The sequence below is a fragment of the Trypanosoma conorhini genome, assembly GCF_003719485.1.
Source record: "Trypanosoma conorhini strain 025E chromosome Unknown Tco_14.4_contig_00396, whole genome shotgun sequence".
NCBI classification, from domain to species: domain Eukaryota; phylum Euglenozoa; class Kinetoplastea; order Trypanosomatida; family Trypanosomatidae; genus Trypanosoma; species Trypanosoma conorhini.
In genome coordinates this window covers 2,285-12,078 of record NW_021704458.1, presented here as the reverse complement: position 1 = coordinate 12,078, position 9,794 = coordinate 2,285, and the positions used below count along the sequence as shown (strand labels likewise).

Sequence of the window (9,794 nt, the reverse complement as noted above, 5' to 3'; positions counted from 1 at the left end):
TTGTTGTTATTTCACTTTTGCGCGCCGGGCACGGGGCGGTCGCGCCACCCCGGCCCCTCCCGTTTTCCCCGCCCCGCCCGCCCCGGCCCTGCAGGTTTTCGCGGCGCCCGCGTCAAAGGGGGGATCCGTGGTCGAGATTGGGGAAGGGGCGTGGTTGTATTTGGTTTTTGGGGGTCTTGCGCGATTCCACCTGCCGTTTGTTCTTTTTTTTTTCTTCCTTCTTTATTTTGCTTTTTTTTTTGAGGTCGGATGTGCTGCGCTGGCAATGTATTCGCATTTGCGCACGTGGTGCTGTCATGCGTTCTTTCTTTCCTTTTCCCTTTGTCCATACCTTCCTTATAACCCCGAAGGATAGAGAGGGAATCACTTATCCCATTCTCTCAAGGCAGATTTCTTCTAGTTGCTGTTTTTTTTTCCTTTGTTCCCTTTGCCCCCTCCCTTTGCGGCACTTTATGTAGCCTTGCGGGAGGGCCAGATGCTAAGTATTCCGCTAGACTGTGAATGTTCCTACGAGGAGTTTAGAAAAACAATATATTATCATGCGGAAACCTTTGACATCCCGGATCTCCCGCCGGAGAAGCACCTTATAGTGTGCGAAGAGGTATATAAGAAGGCGAATGAGGAGCTTGATGCGAGAGTTTTTGATCTTGCTTACTACTATTTTTGGAGGTGCCTTAAAATTATTGAGAGGACCGGACTCCGCAAGCAACTGAGTGGTGCAAAACCGCTAATGGGCAAGTGTCTGGACTCCATCGAACGGCTAGATAAAAATGAGTTGTTGCAATTCTACGCGGAAAAGATACGAGAGGTTAGGGAACACAAGGAAGAAAGGAAGCGCATGGTTGAGAAACAGCTTCTTCCTGATGAAGTTGAGCATGGATCGTTGGGGGATAACCACCATAAGCTACGGCAGGAGCTTTCTGTGAAGGAGGACACGCAGGTTGATGACGTACTAAAAACAATAAGAAATTTGCAAATACACACGCATCCCTCTCAAAAGCAGGAATCTAAGAGACGTTATTGGGATGATCGGAATCGTGAACGTGTTGCTGTTTCCAATGATGACATAGCTCCTCATAGCAATATCCCAAATGCGTCACCTAATGCTTATCTTGTTTGGAAATTTAACACTGGCGCTTTACCTGTCTCTAGTCCTAGACGAGGAATGGTGAATCTTGGGAACACTTGCTATCTTAACAGTGTTATTCAAATGATTTCTGTGACATCCTTGGCGAAATATTTTCTTCGGGATGCTTACCAAAATAGGATTGCTAATGCTCACAATGGGGAATTAAGACTTGTAAACTCCTTCAGTTTTCTGATGCGTGAACTATACCGATCTGATTGTAAGGGTCCAGTTAGTACATCAAGTTTTAAAACTGCTGTCGGTGAAATTTATAGCTCGTTCCAAGGCCACTCACAGCAAGATGCAAATGAGTTTCTTCGAGTCTTGTTGGACAACATCCATAACAGCCTGAACAGTCGGAAAGCTGTCATGGATGAAGTTCCTGAGATAGACACAACAAAAGGTAGTGATAAGGAGATGTCAGAACGCAACTGGAATTATTATAAAAAGAAGAATAATTCCGTGATTGTAGATAAATGTGCGTTTCAAGAGAGAAGTTCTCTTCTATGCCCTTCTTGTAATAAAATTAGTAGGTCGTTTACCCCTTCATTAGGGTTGGAGGTACCCATTCCTTCTCGCAGGGGTAAGGTAAGCATCGAGGATTGCTTGCAGGAATATTGCAAAGAAGAAACACTTGCTGCAGACTCACTGTATACATGTCCTTCTTGTAAAAAACGGGTTCCTGCTTCAAAACAGCTCTTGTTATATTCATTGCCTAGTATTTTGTTTCTGACAATTAAACGTTTTCGCAATTATGCTGATTTCTCAGACAAAATCGATGTGCCCGTAGTTTTTCAGAAGGAATTAAATATGTCCTATTTTATGTGTTGTACCGATGTGAAAAATACGCTATACACCCTTGTGGGGGTTGTAAATCATCGGGGAAATATACATGGGGGACATTATACCGCGGACTGCCGTGGCGACGATGGAGTCTGGTTTTCATTCAGTGATGAAAATTTCTTCAAGGCCGAGGAGCCAAACTACCAACTAGCGTATATGTTATGTTATATACGCAATACTTGAATAAAAGCGTAAAAAAAAAATAGTTATTCATATTTCATGTATCGTATAGTGTTCTTCTTCAAAATAAAAAAAGATGAACAACTCTTAAAGTGCGTTTCTTTTCTCCTTTATTTTTTCCCTCTTTTTTTTTATGTTTTACTCTTTTTTTTGTACAAAACAAATTTGAGAAATTGGGCTTGGCCTGTAGTATATTCTGCTTTTGTTTTGTTTTCCCTTTCGAGGTTAGACTGCCCTTGTTTGATGGGGCAAACGTGCTCAAAGAAGGCGAATGCGGCTGCATTGGAGGAACGGCGTATTGACCGAGAGAGGCGACTTGGTATCCTGCCAGCATGTAGGCCAAACCTAACGTGTCGATCCCATCCAGAAGCACGGGAAAACATGAGCTTGAACTTGAGCCAGAGTCATGCTCCTATTGGACAAAGAACTAGCCCTCTATTGGATAACAGGCCAGGGATGTCGCATATGCACCCTAAAAGAGGTTTGGATAGTAGCACATCTTTAATTGGACGTGCATCACGGAATACTGCTGCACGGCCAAGTCCTCAATTGTTTCCTTTAGGTTTTAATGCGCATACGCCTACGCAACCGGGAATGCACCTGCCAGCAACAACCACCCAGCCCCCGCTCAGCTACATGGGAGGAACAAGACCTAAAAGGTTGGATTGGGTGAAGCAAGGTGCAAATGTGCAAAGAAACGGCGGTGACAAGATGCATCAAGGTTTTGTAAAAGAGGATACAAAAATTACTGTTAAGCCCAAAATAAAACCCGTAGTAAGATTGGCCTTGAATCTACTCTGTGCGGAAGAGATACAGTGTCGGGCAGAAATCTCAACGGAGGCGATGGCAAAATTTAAGAGCTTGGAAGAGAAACTTGCCTCTATTAATGAGTTAGAGGCTGTTCGCATATCGGGTTTGGAACTTCTCAAGTTGCAATCCAAATCGCGTGAAGCTATTGTTGAGCAGGAAATGGGAGAACGACGTCTGTTGTTTTTTTGGATGAATCAAACCCTTGAAGAGGATCGATTGAAGGATCTTATTGATGCAGCACAGAGGCGACATAACACTTCCATGTCTTCTTTTTCTTCGACTTCAAATCGTGGATCCAGAGTTTCCGCGACTTATGATAGGCAAAGTGTGCGGACAAACAAAATGCGGAACAAGTCACTCATGGAGCGTCCTGTTTATCATGAACATGATAATGAAGAGGCGACGACAGAAAACGTATCACTCAAGAAAGCGATTGATTATTCAACGCCGGATTTGCGACGGATTGCTCCCGCTGAAGAAGACATACAAAGTGATGATCTTAACCGCAAAATAGGAAGACAAATGTATTTAATGCGTCAAACTATCCCCTCATGCTCATCGCAAAGCCTTCATCTTGTGCCTGATGCATCTTCTAATAATCTTTGCTTAAGTAAGGAGCGTCCTGACCCGGAATTTCGGCCATTAGAACAAGGGTCGCCGCCCCGGTTGGCAAATCTTCCGGAAGAAGAGCGTTCTGTGTCATATTCTAGATCCACGTTTCTTGACCCATTCAAGACGCCTCGAGGGAGAACACCTATAGAATTAAAAAACGAGAGTGATTTGGCGATGAAAAGGAGACTTGCAGCCCTTCTGATGGTGTAGTTGTTTTTATCGGTTTTGAACTCTTTGTGATTTTTTGTTTGTTTCTTTGTTTTTGTGTATATGTTTTTATATTATTGTTACTGTACATACGTTTCTTGCATTTTAACAGATTTTATCTATGTGCTCAAATACATTAAGATATCAAGCTGCCAAAGAAGAAATAAGAAGGGTAATTTTGAGCGATATTTGAGTAGAGATTGATTAACCTATAAGGATATCCCCCTTTGTGGCTTCTTCTTGTTGATTTTTGCCGTGTCCTTCCTCTTCTTTATCTATATGTGCATCCCATTACTTGCTTTCAAACGCGATTATATAGTTTTACTAGTTATGCGGCGTACATGTTTTTCGTCCTCCTCGACCAATATTTTGAATATTGTCTCTGCTTTGACGGAAAAACGGGGCGATGTCGTGAAACTGAGTACGCTTCTGGCCTCCCCATCACCACCGCTTCACTCCTTGTCCTTTGCTCCGCCTCCTAGATGGGCTGCGGAACTTTCTAGAAGACTTCAAAAACAATTTCCTGAACTTCAACGACAGCATCATGTTCTCTATATGCGTGCCTTTATACATCCTAGTTTCACCACACCTGATGCGATAAACTCAACAATGAACGCAGCAAGTCCTCTAGGTGAGGCTTTGCTGGCGTCTGTTGGGGGGTGCTTGATTGTAAACGCCTTTAAAGATCTAAAACGGGATGAGGTGCTTCTATTAATGTCCTTTTTATTGTCGGATGCCACTCTTAGCTCTATATTGCGATATCATTGGGAAATGGAGGATATGTTGCTCACCGATTCTTCAGTACAGCTATTTCAAGGATCGGCGTTAAGATCTACGGCGGGTTTACTACAATGGTTGACGGCAAATGGAAAACAGCAAACCCCTGACCCTTATTCTGCGGGATGTGTGAAGTCCCTAATTGGGGCTGTGTATCTAGATGGAGGCTTAGAAGCAGCAACCTCATTTATTTACAAACACATCTTGCAGAATATACAGTAAGCGTGTCATCTCTTAGATGTCAATGAGAGTTCTTTTTTGTTGTTATTTTTGTTCTTGTTTTGTTACATGTGGATGTTTCCTGTTAGTTTTACCTGCTTTTTCTAATGGAGATGCTCTTCTTGGTTGAAGCTCTTTTGTTGTTGTTGTTGTTGTTGTTGTTTCCCTCCTCTGTCCTTTGTTTTTCCTTATCGATATGCATTTATCAGGGGCAATGGCATCCTCGAATACCTCCGTTGCATCTGAGGAGTCTGAGGAGCTCTGCGTTCTTCTGGCCTATGAGGAGGTGGCTCCCACAAAAACCAAGGAGCAACTGATCAAGGAGCAGCTGCAAGAACTTTATGACTACGAGTTTCCTGTACCTGAACCTCCAGAAGATGATCCTTCTGGGAAATTGGCTTACTTGGATGCGTGTGAGCAGCTGCATAAGGAATCATTCATGAAGTTTCCCACCGAGAGTGTCGCACGAAGAATTTGCGATGGGAAAGAATCGCTTGACCTTAGTTTTTTTGGTCTCCGGAAAAAAGGCACCATTGCCTTGGCTGCAGCCTTGCGCGTTAACCTGTCTATTAAGACGCTCTCCCTCGTCGGAAACCACATGACGCCCGCCGGGGGAATGGAGCTGGCGCGAGCGCTATCGGAGTCGAGAACAGTTACGTCGCTTGATCTTAGTCAGAATAAGTTGGGCGGGCGCGACCCAGGTGAAACGGTTAGAGGTGGTGCAGTGGTGTCAGAACTACTGCGGACCGGCAATATCTTGAAAACGCTCTCGCTACGTGACAATGGGCTAAGCGACCAGCATGTCGCTGAGTTTGTTGAGGCCGCAACAGACAACACAGAACTGAATTCGCTTGATCTTAGCTTTAACAAAATTGGGTATCTTGGTGCGATTGATGTGGCCCAGATTCTTTCGCGTAATGCCGACCTGCGGGAAATTAATCTGGAGTGGAATCAGTTCCAAACAATGGGGAGTTGCTACATCCTCAAAGAGGGACTGCTGGTGAACAACACCATCAAACGCTTCAACTTAAGCTCGGATGGTTTGGATGACACCTGTGCACAGCTTGTGGGACGAATTATTGGCGAAAACGCCATTGAGGAAATTATCATAGCCCATAATAGAATTGGGCCCGGCGGCGCCGAGGCTATCGCAAAGGGTTTGATGGCAACCTCCGCACTCACAACGCTCAATTTAGACGATAACCCGCTTCAAAGCGAGGGATGTTCTGCACTTATTCGCGTTGCCGTTGAGGCCGCTACTCTTAAGCATCTCAGCCTGCAACAGTGTCGGTGCAGCGCGGAGGTGGTAGGCGAGGCCGAAAGGCTGACGAGAGAGGTTCGACAAGACATTGTTATTCTCATATCCGAGGATTGCTGCCCCAAAGAAGTGATGTAGCTATTTCAGGAAAAGGAAAGAAAGTGACGAAGGCAAGGAGTCGGTAGTCCTGCGCGATGTAACGTGAATTGTGCGAGTCAAACAGGCAAAGATTCCTTATTATGGGATTTTTTGTTTCTTTGCCTCTTCTCCATGTATTTTTTTTTTTTTCGTTCTCTCTTCTCTGCCACGTGTGTTCCTACGTGTGTCGCGGCGCCAGACTAAGTTGCATTGTGCCGTGCTGGGTATTAACGCACCATTATTCGTGAAACCATCCGTTTTGTTGTTTTTTTTGTTGTTGTTGCTGCTTCTGAAAATAATGATACTCATGAGAGTTGACGCGTCACACGATGATGGATGATATTGAGGCCACGCTTAACCGCATGGTGGCGTTTCCGCCCGGAACTTCGTCACGAGAAGCAGCAGTGGATTTGCAAAACACCACTCGTGCTCTGGAGCTGGCGGACCAAGTTCCTCTCTTGACGGAGACGTGCATGTCGCTTTGCGTTGAGTTAATGGAGAACTCATGTGCCCAGTCTGCCACCGTCCATGCGGTGTTGACGCTGCTGGCTCGCTGTTGCATGCGGGAGGAAAACAGGGGACTAGCAACGCGTTTTGGCGTTTTTGGTTTATGCATTCTTCTTCTTCAAGTCCACAGGAGCTTACCAGAAGATACACTTTTTGCCACCTTTGATCTGATTAGTACGCTCTGCATGAATGACGGGAACACGCGTAGGATGTTACGTCCCTCGATTCCTTACGTCATAGAGGTCATGCGAGAGCGGGCAGAGTCACTCCAACTAGCGTTTGGGGGCGCGGTTGTGTTGGCCACCTTAACGATGCTTGACAGCGCCAATGCAACCCTTGCTGTGGAACAGGGTTGTGTTCAACTGTTGATTGCCTCCTTTATCGGCGCGTATGATAAAAGGCGACAGCTGGGGTGTCGGCGCGCCCCTCACGCGCTACAGAGTAAAAAGGAAGAGGAGCAGCGGCTGTGTGAAAACGTTATGCGTTGGTCACGTGATGCCTTGCGGAAGCTGGTTCAATCCCCTTCACCTGCCGTAGATGAGAAGTTGGAGGCGGCCGACTTTGGAAACTACGGCAGCCGCGTTGAGGTGGACGACCTGAAGTGGACGCTGAAGTTTGAGCGAAGAAAGGCGAGGGCCAGTCCTCCGTGACTTGCGCAGTGCCGCGGGATGGGGTGGCGAGTGCAGACGTTTATACGCGTAACTACCTACGTAGGTATAAATACGTCTCTGCGTGTGTGGGTGGGTGGCTGTGTACGGCGTGGCTGAAGCACGCCCTCTCGACGGGAGGGCGGCGCCTCGCTGCCCTTTTTGCATCAGTGGGACGATGGAAGAGCGTGTCGCGTTTCCCACGACTGGTCGTCTTCGTCAGCAAGTAATACCAATGTGTGACTGTTGTTGTTGGTTGTTGTTGTTTTGTTCCTGTGGCTTGCCCCTCGCCTGTGCGCTGCGAGTGACTTCTGCTTCTTTTTTTTTTTCCGTTGGGGGGGGGGGTTGCGCCTCCTCTACTGTTTCTTTCCCTTTGAAAGGAAAACAGCTGCAAGTGCGTGAGAGAGGTAAAAAACAAAACAACAAAAAAAAAGGAAATGAGTGGATCGGACACCAACGCTGCCAACGTTACCGGCATGAACAACAACGCCGTAGATTCCATGTTGATGCGCCTTAAGCTAACGGATTTAATTCCGAGGTTCCGGGAGATGAAGCTGGATCGCCTTGTAAACCTGCGCAAGATGAGCGCTGATGAGCTTCGCGAGGCCGTCCCTGATGATGAGCAGCGGAGTCTTCTCATTCACGCCATTTCAAACCGCGGCTCGCACGATAAGAGGCAACAGTCGCAGGCGGCCAACTTAAATCCCCCACGCAACGCAGATGATGGGGGCCGTGTTGGCCTGCCTTTCCCACGTGGATCCGCACGCGGTGGCATGGGACGTGGCAGTGGCCGTGGTGGTCGCGGCGGCGGCAACGGCGGCGGCGGCAACGGCGGCAGCGGCAACGGCGGCAGCGGCAGCAACGACGACACGAATACCTCCTTCCCCGGTAGTAAACGTGCGTGCAACCACTTTTTTTCGGGGGGGTGCAAGTTTGGCGACCACTGCCGCTATAGTCACGACAAGGAGGTTTACGATAAGGAAGTCGCCGAGCATGGGCAACCCCAACGTCCCCGGGAGGCCATTGGTAACACGGAGGACTACTCTGAGATCTGCGAAGTTCCCACGCATCGAATCAAGTTCCTCCTTGGTAACAAGGCTGAGCGTCTCAGGGAGATTCATGCCGAAAATCACACGCACAACAAACCTTTTACGCGCGTCGAAAGTGATATTGAGAAGCTTGAGCTGGTATTGTACGGTTCTGACCCGCAATCAGTTCTGCAGACAAAGAAGATGATTCTTGCACTCGTTGGGGTGAGAAAGGAGGAAGAGCAACGAAACCGTTTGCAGTACACAATCAATGAGCTGCAGAGTAACCAGCATTCGGCCAAGCTTCTAGCTGCTTGCAATCTCAAGAACGAAGGAACCGCACGTGAGCTCTCGGAGTCGTCGTTGAAAAGCATTATTTCATTCTTCCGTTTCGAGAAGCAGCAGGACATTCGCCACTTTTATTTGAACATCAACCATGACCGCCTCAAACTGGACAAAGTGGCGAAAATAGTTGCCCAGCTGCGGGGCGTTCAGGCCATCATGTTCTGCGATCACAAACGCGTGATGGAGATGAGTAAGGTGTCCGCAAAGATTGCTCGGTTTTTCAATGGAGTGATGCCACTGTTTTTGCACCGTGAACTTCCAAAGGCGGAACGCATGCAGGTTCTCCAAGAATTTAAGGACGGCGAGGAGAACGAGAACGGTGTTCGCGAGCGCCTACTCATCACCAACGAGGACTACGCGAAACTGGCAAGAAAGACGCTCATCCCGTACGTCAACCTCGTCATCAACTACGTGGTGCCGCGGACGGAGGAGTACTACCTCCTGCAGTCGCTCGTGGCGGGGCGCAACGGCACTGTAGGGGCTTCCATTCTCTGCGTTGGCGCCTACGACCGCTCCACCTTCCACAACCTGCAGCAGAACATCCCGTTCACGGTGATTGAGGAGGAGAGCGACTTTGCGGAGACGGCGGTGCAGCTTGTGTACGACACGACGGCGAATCCCCTCACCGACGAGGACGCCGACCCCCCGAAGGACTGGCGGGAGAAGTTGGAGGAGTTGGAGAAGAAGAAGGGCTCCGCCTGAGAGCCATGCCGGGCTGCCTGCCGCCGCTCCCGCGGTGCCGCCGGCCCCATAACAAACACCGCGAAGCGGCGGAGAAAAAGCACGCACAGAAGAAGAACCTCAAGAGGGGAAATGAAATAAAAAAGAAACAAAAGAAGGAAAGAAAAAGAAAACTAGAAAGGAAAAGTAAAACGAAAAATAAAAACAACGGAAAGGACGGTGGTGAGAAATTTATAAAGAAGTGGAAGAAGAGGACAACAACGTGAAATAAAAACAGGAAAACAGGAGGGGAAAAAAGTAGACGAGTGAGGCGAAAAGAAACCAGCACACAAAAGGCGAGATACCGTCCCCTTAGTTTCGCTCCTTTCCTGCCTCTCGTATCATCTTCGTTTCTTTTCTTTTCGTTTTTGTTTTCG

The 9,794-nt window shown here is 47.6% G+C and overlaps 6 protein-coding genes across 6 annotated transcripts, besides 9 other annotated features; all 6 read left to right on the top strand.

The window, feature by feature from the left end:
* Positions 1-40: 40 nt before the first annotated feature.
* Positions 41-89: a sequence feature (G-rich).
* A 107-nt stretch (positions 90-196) lies between these two features.
* Positions 197-241: a sequence feature (A-rich).
* A 234-nt stretch (positions 242-475) lies between these two features.
* On the top strand, positions 476-2,152 carry Tco025E_06135 (ubiquitin hydrolase; the record flags this gene model as incomplete). The annotated part of the gene is made up of 1 exon (XM_029373024.1): positions 476-2,152. One exon carries the CDS (start codon positions 476-478, stop codon positions 2,150-2,152), a length of 1,677 nt encoding a protein of 558 aa, XP_029227088.1.
* Positions 2,153-2,392: 240 nt separating this feature from the next.
* On the top strand, positions 2,393-3,781 carry Tco025E_06134 (uncharacterized protein; the record flags this gene model as incomplete). The annotated part of the gene is made up of 1 exon (XM_029373023.1): positions 2,393-3,781. The coding sequence occupies one exon, from the start codon at positions 2,393-2,395 to the stop codon at positions 3,779-3,781; it is 1,389 nt and encodes a 462-aa protein (XP_029227087.1).
* A 327-nt stretch (positions 3,782-4,108) lies between these two features.
* Tco025E_06133 (ribonuclease III) lies at positions 4,109-4,777 on the top strand (the record flags this gene model as incomplete). Its single annotated transcript, XM_029373022.1, has 1 exon — positions 4,109-4,777. One exon carries the CDS (start codon positions 4,109-4,111, stop codon positions 4,775-4,777), a length of 669 nt encoding a protein of 222 aa, XP_029227086.1.
* A 134-nt stretch (positions 4,778-4,911) lies between these two features.
* Positions 4,912-4,937: a microsatellite.
* A 51-nt stretch (positions 4,938-4,988) lies between these two features.
* Tco025E_06132 (putative leucine-richprotein) lies at positions 4,989-6,170 on the top strand (the record flags this gene model as incomplete). The annotated part of the gene is made up of 1 exon (XM_029373021.1): positions 4,989-6,170. One exon carries the CDS (start codon positions 4,989-4,991, stop codon positions 6,168-6,170), a length of 1,182 nt encoding a protein of 393 aa, XP_029227085.1.
* A 256-nt stretch (positions 6,171-6,426) lies between these two features.
* Positions 6,427-6,456: a microsatellite.
* A 43-nt stretch (positions 6,457-6,499) lies between these two features.
* Tco025E_06131 (uncharacterized protein) lies at positions 6,500-7,327 on the top strand (the record flags this gene model as incomplete). The annotated part of the gene is made up of 1 exon (XM_029373020.1): positions 6,500-7,327. The coding sequence occupies one exon, from the start codon at positions 6,500-6,502 to the stop codon at positions 7,325-7,327; it is 828 nt and encodes a 275-aa protein (XP_029227084.1).
* Positions 7,328-7,568: 241 nt separating this feature from the next.
* Positions 7,569-7,596: a microsatellite.
* Positions 7,597-7,733: 137 nt separating this feature from the next.
* Positions 7,734-7,757: a microsatellite.
* A 4-nt stretch (positions 7,758-7,761) lies between these two features.
* Tco025E_06130 (uncharacterized protein) lies at positions 7,762-9,399 on the top strand (the record flags this gene model as incomplete). The annotated part of the gene is made up of 1 exon (XM_029373019.1): positions 7,762-9,399. The coding sequence occupies one exon, from the start codon at positions 7,762-7,764 to the stop codon at positions 9,397-9,399; it is 1,638 nt and encodes a 545-aa protein (XP_029227083.1).
* A 109-nt stretch (positions 9,400-9,508) lies between these two features.
* Positions 9,509-9,586: a microsatellite.
* Positions 9,587-9,595: a microsatellite.
* A 134-nt stretch (positions 9,596-9,729) lies between these two features.
* Positions 9,730-9,794: a microsatellite.